This window comes from Triturus cristatus, chromosome 4_2 (genome assembly GCF_964204655.1).
Source record: "Triturus cristatus chromosome 4_2, aTriCri1.1, whole genome shotgun sequence".
Lineage (NCBI taxonomy): Eukaryota > Metazoa > Chordata > Amphibia > Caudata > Salamandridae > Triturus > Triturus cristatus.
This window is the reverse complement of record NC_140586.1, coordinates 51250051-51261315: the sequence shown is the minus strand read 5'-3', so window position 1 is coordinate 51261315 and position 11265 is coordinate 51250051. Positions and strand designations below refer to the sequence as shown.

Here is an 11265-nt window from a genome sequence, read left to right as displayed (position 1 = left end):
TAGTTCATGTACAGGCATACGCTTTAATGGTGATACGGATTGTCTGTATTTTGGATTGAGAATGCACTGGACATGGAACTATGCAGTTTGGTCAAACATTACCCTTGAGAGCAGTTTTCTTCTATCTTAAACGTAGTGACAGAATAAAGAAATCTGAAGATTTTGTCCAAAAGAGGGATTATAAAAGTGGAGTCTATGCCTCTGAAGTTGTTTAATGAAAGTTTTAACCTATTCCAGAGGCAACCCTCAAATGGCTAGAGTATGCAAAGCACATGAGTAACATATGCTGTACAAAAGCTGGTCATAGTGGGTCTAACATGCTGCTGTTTCGGAAGCCTACTCGGGGAAGGGGTGTGATTCACGAGTTGGTGGACAGTAACTGACAAGCACTCACAGGAACTCTTTGCTAAATAATGCACAAGAGACTGGTCTCTAGCAAAGGTGATTCTATTGCATTCAATTTTTGTAAGTACATGTTTCTCAATCAGTACGCAGAGTCAAACCAGTGTCCAGAATAGGATATGGGAACACTGCTACCAGTGCAGCCCCACACAGATCGGTACTGTGTGCAGAACACAAGAGTTAAGCAACCAAGTCCAAATAAATTAAATCAAGAAATGAAATGAAATGTGCTGACCCAGTGAGCAGGGCCGAAGAAGCATCATAGTACGAGGGTCCCAGAATGCTCTGCTCCTGAAAGATGCACACGCCAAAACCCTACCCCACACCTGAGCTACTCCCAGTATAAAGGCTTGAAGGGACTGCCGACATCAGGGGGCAGTAAGAAGGCCACACTCCCAGAGAGTGAATACTGCATGCACCACAGGAATGCACTATTAAATAAAATGTTCAATTACGATTGTACCACTGGACCATGAGGAATGTACCAATTAATCTTCACACAGGATGGTGTGCTAAGAAGGAATGTACAATAGGATCTGTGCACTGAAAGTGTGGAATGCTGTGTGTCAAATGCAATATATTATTGAAGTCTGTATCTTGGAGGGCACGCCAATGAAAGACGGAGATTGCAATATATTGATAACCGGTCGTGAAAGTAACATGATGGGTCTAATTGTCATAGAAAACGTAGCCTGTTAGACCCCATATTTCATAGTGAAAGTAACATATTAGGATCTTTGTGCCATGGAGACTGTAACACATTGGGACTACTGAGCCCCTGCGATAGTAACCAGTTGAGGCCCACGTCACCTTAAGTTTGCAATTTGTGGCTAATTCAACATGAAGTTTGTAACATGTTGGGGCTCCTGTGCAAAGGGGGTTGTAACACTTTGGAACTTGCTTGTCACACTGAAAGGAACATTTTGTAACATGTGCCACAAGGGAAGGTAAACCAGGCTGCACGCTGTGTCTGTTCTTCTTGGAAGCTAGTCCAAGTGCAACCTGAGTTGAGCATGTCAAAGAAGTAATGGTGTTGCAAGGGTTTGACGACTTCTCATGTCTGCCACGTTTTAACAAGGAAGACAACATGTAGTGATGCACCGGGTGTCCACATGAGAAAACGGGGTTGTAACCAGGAAAAAACTGAAATGGATTCAATAGACGGTCATGTAGGATATCCAGGCAGGTCCCAGCAGTTGTACACTGGAGAGAAAAGAAGGGCTCTAGGCAAAGAAGCAGCAAAAATTGCACACATTTCCCTGAATTTCAATATGTTCCTTTTCTCCTGCTCTCTTAGGAGCACTCTGTCAGATACCCAAGTGTACTCTGGTTCCACAAAAATCTACCAGTCCCTTCTCACAGGTCCGCAGATCACCAAAAAGTGTGATGTTGCTTTCCACAGTTCTTCGGATTCCCCAGAATCTAGCCGTTGCTTCTCAAAGGCCGTTGGGTTTCCCAAGAAATCTTTGGTCAGGACAAGGCTGCATAGATGGAAGGTCCATGGCACCGGTGTCCACGAGCCGAAGAGGGACAGCTCCAGCAATGTAGACTCTCACAGCGTCTCCGGTTCACTGAAGGTTTTATTCACCCTGGTCACGCCCCCAAGAACCCCTGATTCTGTGAGCCTGAAAGAGGGAGAAAATGTGTACTTTTTAGAAAAAAAACTCTTAGAAAGCTCCTTGAAAAGGTACATTTTAGCAAGACAAATGTGTACTGTTCAATTATGCTCTTTCATATCACCCCTTGTGTAAAAGGGTCATCCCAGAGAAATCCACTTGGGGAGTAAGGTACAGTCCTGATGACAGACACAATAAAATAAAGAGAATATAGACACAGAGAAACCCACCTCACCCAACAAGTATTCACCCTCTTCTTATGAATAGTATATTTTCTCTACTATGGGTATGCCTCTGCTTGAGGTGTATGTGCCAGTCAATAAATAACAAATAAAAATGTGTGATTAATATGACACACACTGAGTTTATATTATTATATTCTGCAATATGATAATTAAACTTTACGTGAATATATTTCGCAATATTAAATATAAAATGCTGAATGCATGATTTCTAAGAGTTTCTAGAAGGTTGACAACTGTGTCATCTTTAATGTTATTCAAAAGAACAGTCGTACGGAATGGAAATAAATTAAAAGGCAACAGGCCACTTTCTGTTAATAGTTTACGTTGAAATTTTTTAACAATTAAATAAGGTTCAAAAACTGAGCACTGAGAGTGATGCGTAGCAGGGAATACTTACACCAGGTGACACTGGGACAGGATGTACAGAATCATATCCCCTGTTCCGAGTGACGGATACTAAGACAGGGGGCATTTAGCTTTCGCTTGCTCACTGATCAAAGCAGCTGGCCTCAAGAGATGAGAATAGCAGACCTGGAGATTGCACTGAACATAAGCTCTATTGTTCAAATTGGGTGTGTATCATCTCCGAAACTCGAAACAGGTTTTATTTTCTGATGTGCTAGTATCAGATTAGAGCAGAGGTCTTCAAACATTTTTGCTCTGAGCCCCCCCTAAGCAAAATGTTTTGAGGTCAGGCCCCCCTACAAAACTTTAAGGCAATGATTGGGGGAGCGGGAGGGACATGGCTGTGTGCAAGGGACGGGGCTTATGTGATGATTTCAGGAGTACTTTCTCTATAGCTCATAAACCACACTAAGTAAGCTAATTATAAAACAGCAAATGCATCAAACAGAAACATGTATGGTCTCAAAAATACTGCTCCCCATAATTAGGGTGTTGTGAGCGTCTCACACTCTTGGACCCCAAAGCAACCACACCTGCTGTATTATTGATAACAGCAGTCCTGAGTAGCAGGCTATCTCCTCTGCATCTTTCACCTCTTCCCCACCATGCTTGACCATCATTTTGATTTTGAATCAGGTTCTCTGTCCCTTTCAGAAAAAAATAAAGCTCCCACATGTTGTCTCCCGTTTTTCTGCAAAGGTGCCCTCGGTACTAATGCTAAAAAGGAAAATAAGCTTGCATGCCCCTTTTTTATAGGTAGACAGCGATAACTGTGATGCAGTGGGCCCCTCAAACCGATGGGCCCCAGTCCTGCTGCATCTGCTTAATTATTGATAACCAGAATTGGCCACTTACACACCTGGCAGCAGTAACTGCGTCACTGAGTGGCCTTTTTTAAACTAAAAAAAGGGGGGAAAAAGGCCACTTATATTACCGCATTTGCTACATAATCCATCATCTGCTGCATAGTAATGCATATCAAATTCTTCAGTGCTGTAAACTAGTACTTACAAACATTCTATTCTGGAGGACAGATATATGTATTTTCGATAATTCTGCTTTATTGTGCAGTACAGGAAGACAAATGCGTTCTTGTGGCACACTTATGTTTTTAAGTGAACCTAGTTCTCTGTATGTTGTGGTTTATTTTGCCGCACAATTAATTTGTGGTCTTCTGCCATGTTTTTAAAATATGTTGAGCGTGGATTCAGCAGCCATTTAGTATCCCAAACCTACTTTGGGATAGGATCACCACTGACACCTTGTTGCTGTTGTCATAAGGCCGCTTGAGCTCAGGTACATAAAACCAACTGTGTGGTTCTGTAATTACCACATCTGTTATAATCATGATTCAAGCAGAAAAAAACAGCTTCCACAAGATTCGGGACTATGGAAATTTCTGTAACAAAGACCTAACTAATGATGTTTATGCATCCCAATAAATACAGCCAGTTGTTAACTCAATGATATTCAATGGGTTTTGAAGCACTTATTTTGGTACTCTTGCTGTTAGCAGGTTGTTAGTTAAATACATTCTAGAGCCATCCTCACATAGGTCAGGAATTGAAATGGGGCAAAAATAAAAATACATAAATGTCTTTTGTTTTCAGCACTTTGTCAAGAAACATCATTTACAATGCAATTGCTCTCTCACAAATGCCAGACCTATTGTATTGCAAATGATTGTGTTTACTTAGCAACCTTTTTGACCCTGCCAGCACACTTCCTGACCCCCGCCCCCACACAAGGGCTCGAAGTAAATGAAGACAGCCTGGAAATGCAGCAAATAAACATCGCTGCACTTTCAGGCCATCTTCATTAACATGCAATTGCAGAGGCATTTGCGCCCCCCTGGGAACCCATCCACGCCCCCCAGGGGGGCACGCCCCACAGTTTGAAGACCTCTGGATTAGAGCTTAGAAGTAATAAAATGAAGGTAGGTTTGATATACATTTATAACATCAATCATGTTGGACTGGTTCCTTTTATTTAAACTGTTAGTAAACCTTGCTACTGCCATTTTATTTCTCGTCATTGTGGTTACATTTTATACTGTGTGTAAAAGACTAGGATTCGGATTTAGAATACATATTTAAAATGCATTCCTCTTGTTCTAGTGTTCTGAAGTGTGCAATTTTGAAAGAGGGTTTGGGTTTCCACTAACTGTCTTGAGGGATTGATCGTTATCTGAAACACATCTCGCTCACATGTTGCTCAGTGGGTTGTGGAATGGTTGCAGTACAACTGGTTTGCAGATTCAGGTAGTCACATGACAGATGGTCTACAAAACCGACCTTTGTGTTTCTAGAAAAATCTAGAGAACATATCACTCGGATTAGTGGGGCATTGCCCCTGTATCATCGCCTGCTTTCCTCCTTGTATTCCTGCTGTATCCACAGCGAACTGTAATCTCTACTTTGTCTGAGGTGGAAAGTGAGTCATCTTTGCATTATACAGTGAGCAGTAAAACAGAGACGAGGCCACGCTAACAGTGAAAATTTCCAGTCACACCCAGGTAAGAGCAAACCTGTCCAAGGGCAACCTACACTTGCCCTTTCGAAACCCAAGCATCTATTACAGAGGCTGGCAACATCACTGCAACTTGCATCTGGATCTCCTAATCTCTAAGCACACAGCGCAGAAGGCTCCAGATTACACAAGTAGGGAATACTTGGCAAGAGAGCAGCCAGAAAATTAAAATACCTACCTCGTCAATCATACCTCCTATCACCCCAAGCAAGGAAAGCCGGTCCTCCTCATGAGAGACCCATTCATCCTCCTTCCATCAATCCCATTATGCTTCTAGCTATTCATATGTCCATCCAGTCATTAATCTTTCGCCCTTTCATATATACATCAACCTTTCACCCATCGATATATATTTGTATCCTATTTGTATCCATTTTGTATTCATTCATCCATCCACTCTGCCCAATCGTCTATTCTTCATCCTTCCATGCACTTTGACTTGTCAATCCTTTCACTCCTTGCATTTATCTATCCTTTCACCCTCCCATCTGTTCATTATTTCACCCTTCCTTTCACACTTCTACCCTTCCTTTCAACATCTGTTGCTGATTTCCTTTCATATTTCTTTCCTTCCAAACTTCCTTTCTCTTCCCGGTCGTTCTTTCTATCTAACCATCTTTAGAATTTCAACTTGCTTTTTCTTTCTTACATTTCTCTAATGCTTTTTTTTGTCCCTGCTGCTTAGCTGGGGGAGGCAGTGGGCGTAGGGGTAGAAGGAGGGAGTGATTTACTACGCCCCTAGTGCTAGGGTAAGTGAGATCCAGCCCAACACCAAGTTTGCCCTATGTACTTTGGTCTTAGTGCTAGAACCAAAAGAGAAGCACACTGCAAGGCAACCCGCCTGACATGCCACATGACAGAATATACTGCCTGTACAATGTGGAGAACAGGACCTGATTGCTTTTAAATTTACAACACGAGCCCTTTTCATTTTTAATGAATTAGAAACATAATATGAAGGTCATCATTTTAGTAGAAAACAAAGTTTTAGCAGAATCCCTCCTTTTTTCCCAATTGGGTTCAAATAAAATCAGCCTACTATTCTACAGAACAAGGAACCAATCTGGTGGCATACCTCCCGGTCACGCCTGTCAGAGGCACAAATGGTTCATGACTCATAAATAATCTGTTTTGTTAACAGAATTTACATTTTCAATTGTGAAGGGTATGGCCAAGTACCAAACATGGCAGCCATGATGCCGGCAAACAGACAAATGAATCCCCAGAGACCAGTCAACCATACAGGTGGCACACTGGAACAGAGGCAAGCGATGTAGAAAGGCAACATATTTGAGGTTGGGTGGCAAGGTGGAAGAATGGCCCGTGAAAGCCTCAATTGAGGCTCACAGCTGATAGAGAGCAGGCTGCTAGAAGTAAAGGAGAGAAGCATCCTTAATTTCCGATAAGGGCATGGAGTGCAAAGCAGTCATGAAGAACCCAATGAAGAAGTGAAGCAAGCAAAGTAGAAGAACGAACCATGGTGAATCATGCAACGAACCCCTAATAAAATCTGTCACAAACAGCCTGAGGAATCCTGTAGGAAGATCAATAAGAGAAATTTATATAATCAATCTTAGAAAACGAAATGGCCACAGTGGAACAAATGAGCCGCACCCCAAACTACCAAGATAAGTAACTACAAAATACACATTTTTATGAATAATGGTTGATCGTTATTTTAAATTGCGTGCCCTCAAGTTGCGGATCTCAATCTGAACCAAGCAGGAAACCAGCTTTAAGTGGCTAGTCTTGTCAGATTATGTGAAATTAAATATGGTAGCAAAGGTCCTGTGGTTAGCCTATCTAAAGAAAATGTTTTCTTGTGTAGATTTGCCAGAAACATATAGCCAATCTGATACTATTTCTATTTCTAGTAAGGATACTATTAAGGCCAAATTTAATTCCATGTGTCACAGCCGCAGAGAGTGTAATGAATTTTTAAAATTTACGGGGTGGACTATTTACCCATTTACTTGCCAGGTATGGAACCATACCTCAAGTGGGTTACTAATTACAAGAACTGATATTTCCTTACATGTTTTAGGTTAAAGACCTTTCATTGCCTGGTGGAATTTCCCGAGCTTGGACCTAATTTTTCTAAGCTCTGTTTGTACCCGTTTGATTCTTGCTCGGTCCAGTCTATGATACACTTTATGCTTTTCTTTGTAAATTTTATATTCCTTTCAGAAAATATTTCCTGTTTTAAGATAGGTTAATCTTAGACAGTGCAGACCTCCAGTGTTGGATATACTAGATCCACATTTTATTTACATCTGTTTGGTGTTAATTATACTCAGCACGGTTAAATATATGAGCACTTCTTGAAGGGAATGTTTGTATTTTTGTGCTTTTGTTTGTACACATATTTATTATGTTGATATGTTTTACCCTGCGATTGTACTTTCTCTTTTTTTGCACAGTGGGTCTTCTTTAAAACTGACAATTTATGAATTGTACATTTGTATTTACTCCATAGTAAATTCATGTACTGTTTTATGCATTTTAAAACTTTTCACGTATGTATATCTTTCATGGTTATTTTTTAACCGAATAAAGAATAATTGACTGACTGAATAAAAGGGTGTAAAATTAAAGAACAATCATGTGACCTGATTGATTTTAAACTGACGAGCTGCACACCCCACTGAGCTATGTCCCAAAGCAGACAGTCAAACCCATTGTTTTCACTTTGACTTATATAAAGCCGGAAAAGGCTTTTTATTTTGGTCAATAAGCAGAAGCATCCTTTATTTCTTGTCAGTCAACATGTGTTCGAACCCCCTGGACTTTTTCAAGGCTTTTTAACACCACAGTTCATAAAGAACTCAGTTACTTCAATAATCAAACTCATTCATGGTGTTCACACAAAACCAAAGATGTAATTAAAGAAAAGTGATTTGTCAAAGATCCATCATTTCTTTAAGGGCAAAGTAAAAAAGACGACTGTTTATATATAATAGTCTGCAGAAGAATTTTGAGTTTTATGCAACAGTTAAGCACACACTAGAGGAATAGTCTCCCCATTTTAAGTAGTCGAAAGTCCAGAGTAAACTCAAATTAGGTCCACTGCCCTTGCCCCTCATTTATTCAGTCAGAGACACTACTCAGAAGGTCCTGTCCCACTCTCTTTTTGCTACTTGGCTGCACCCCATAAGTCGCCTTCCCACTTGTACTGTATCGTGTGGGGGGTGTGGTATGTGCTCACTCGTATGAACCCGGGTGCATCCACCCCACTGCCACCAATGACTGACTACCCTTTATACATTTTGGCTCATGTATGAGCTCCCAGATTGGGTTGGTTATATATTTAATAGCCTTCCATTCCCATGACATTTACAGGCAATGATTGGAAACTAGTTATACTAATTTTTAATATATTCATTTATATATGCTGATCTCTCTGCTATTCTTTTCACCTTTCCTCCATTTATTCATTCTTTTTTTTTTTAAGTGCGTGACTATAGAGAGTCTACACCTAGACAAGGGGGATATAGCAACCCTTAGCTAGGGTAAGTGAAAGCAATGTGTGAATGTCTTCACACCATATTTCACCAGGCACACATGTCGTCTTTTTGCTTGGGGTGCTGTGTCACAAGTGTGCCACTATTACTACTAGTTTATGACAAGTTAGTGCCCTGTGCATGTTCAATATTTTGTACATAATATGCATTGATAAGCATTGCACTTGTATAGCCTAGATTTACTATACTGTATTGTGGAGATAAGAGGTACGCATGTATGTTTTCAAAAGCACGATTAGCAGGTTTCCCTTTGGTCCTGATGAAAGCCCTTGATTATTTTTTCTTTTTTTTTTTTTATTAAACTCTTTATTGGTTTTTGTTCAAAACAGACATGAGACTTGTTCAATTGTTATGGCAATTATAGTGACACATATCAATCAAATAACGTTTGGTACAATTCTGAAAATAATCAGGCAGGTCATATCAGATGGCATTCCATTATCAAACCACACCTCCCACTGCCCCTTTGCAAACCTCCCAGCTCTGCACTCACTTGCTGTTACCTCATGGGGCCGGCCAACAAACAGTCCCCGCACAGCGTCGTCATGGAGCACTCCTGACATTTTGTGTAAAACATGTACAACCTCACACCGCTATTCAGCAAGATTGCTCACAGTCAGCTCCCAGGTTTTCAGCGTCTATACGTATGGTACAACACCCAAAGATTCTTAGGCCTACCGCGTGGCGGGAGAAGGTCACTGAATGTCTTCGTTTGTAAGCTACAATACAACATATCGCTCGACCACTGCGCTGTCGTAGGGGTCGGGCCTCACAACCAACACATCGCAACCCTACGCTTAGCTAGCAGCAACCCCATATCGACTAGCCTACGGGCCCCTTTTGGTATTAATTTAGAATAGCCCTAAAGTGCCAGTGCAGGCTCCGGAGGGAGCACCAGATCCGTCACCTGTCCCAGTTCCTTAAAAGCGAAGTTCCAAAATTTGGCACTCCCAGGACAAAGCCAGGCTAAGTGGAAAAAATCAGCCTTCTGTTCGCTGCAGCGTTTGAAATTAGCCCTATCCCTTAAGCCATACCTACTCAATCTCTTCGGGTTGTAGTAAACTCTATTTAGATATTTAAAGTGGACCAATCTGTGTCTACCGTTTAAAGAAATGCGGTTCGTACTTTCACAGCAATATTTCCACATAGCATCGTCTATGTCCCTTCCCAAATCCCTCTGCCAAGCCAGATGAGCTTTAGTGTAGTGGTTTTCCCTATAGGCCATGGACAATCGGTAGATCTTAGACACTATTCGGGTCGGCAATTTAGTTTTGATAACTGTGACGGGGAAGAGAGTTACGCCCCAACAGTCGGGTACCCGTGGGACTCATCCCCTTCTCTTCCCCTACAGCCACCAGCGGACCCCAGCGCTTCAGAGTGGTATTCCTTTCCTACACAGGACTGGACTCTGGAACAGGGACAGGGCTCCTTTAATGCGGCCTTCCAATTGGACGAAACCCCGCCCACCGAGGACGTCGTCATAGAGGGGCGGATAAAGGCTGCGGATACCCGGAAGACGACGGACGGCGTTTCCCAGGAGGAAGAAGGAAAGACCGAGCCAAGGAGTACGAGGAGACAGGAGAGAGATCGAGGAAGCGAAGGACGTGACGACCGGAGCACGGAGCCGAGCAGAGAAGACCGCTGCAAGCCAGGAGGCCACCGACCCCTCGAGTCGCCCCGCCACGTTCCCACGGGAGGAGCGTGGCTTGAGCAGGTACGGGGGAAAGTAGCGGGCTGGGTGGGACGGAAGCCGCCACCGTTACTCTAAAGTGCCCGTATAGTTCAGTCACAACCCCCTCCCTTCACTCGACACCCTGTCCATTTCACTTGCCGGCGGATAAAAAGAGCACTAGAGCACTCGGTGTCCCTCACTCCCGGCCCTTAATGCAAGCTGAGCAGGACGTTGTCCTAATCCGTGGTTTTCCTTGTTGTTTGTTTTCGGTTGCCGATATCACTGCTGCGAGGTCACCGGATCCATCCAGGGGGTGCGGATCAAGACAAGGGAAAACAGGAGAAGCGTTCCCCTACCAGAAGCCTGGAGGCGTCGCGGCAAAGACCATCAGACTCTCCGTTGTCTATAGCTAGCAGAAGGACATTGCGCCAAAAGAGAACTTTGTCTAAAATAAAGCCATCTTTACACCGCCCTAACCTGGTTGTCGACTCCGTCCCTATCACCCCGCCACAACTGGTGTCAGAAGTGGGATCTCCAACAAAGTCCGTCTGTAGTACTGAGATGGACGCACTTATTCAACATCTCATCAAGGGACAAGAGAAGTTAGAATGGGCGGTGCAGAGGCAGATGACGTCGGCCCAAGCAGATCGGGAATCCATTCCAAAACACCATTACGGCACAAATCGAGAGCCTGCAGAAATCCGGCACCCTCACGGCGACCCCTACTCCTTTGGAGAACAGACCACTGAACGTTCAAAACCCATCAGGGATCGCTTTGCAGAAATATGCAGCGGGGAAGGATCCTGACGTCTTCCTCATGAACTTTGAGAGGGCTGCTAGGGCTTTGGGCTGGCCCGAGGAAAAATGGCCTTTCT

The 11265-nt window shown here is 42.9% G+C and overlaps 1 protein-coding gene across 3 annotated transcripts in view; it reads right to left on the bottom strand.

Moving 5' to 3' along the window:
- Positions 1-431: 431 nt before the first annotated feature.
- Positions 432-11265, bottom strand: part of GPR108 (G protein-coupled receptor 108) — a 90588-nt gene continuing 79754 nt past the window's right edge. For all 3 annotated transcript variants that reach the window (XM_085600428.1, XM_085600430.1, XM_085600429.1), the window contains exon 18: positions 432-2027. In XM_085600428.1, the coding sequence (XP_085456554.1) occupies positions 1955-2027 (73 nt within the window). In that variant the 3' untranslated portion in view covers positions 432-1954. The remainder of the gene's footprint in view (positions 2028-11265) is intronic.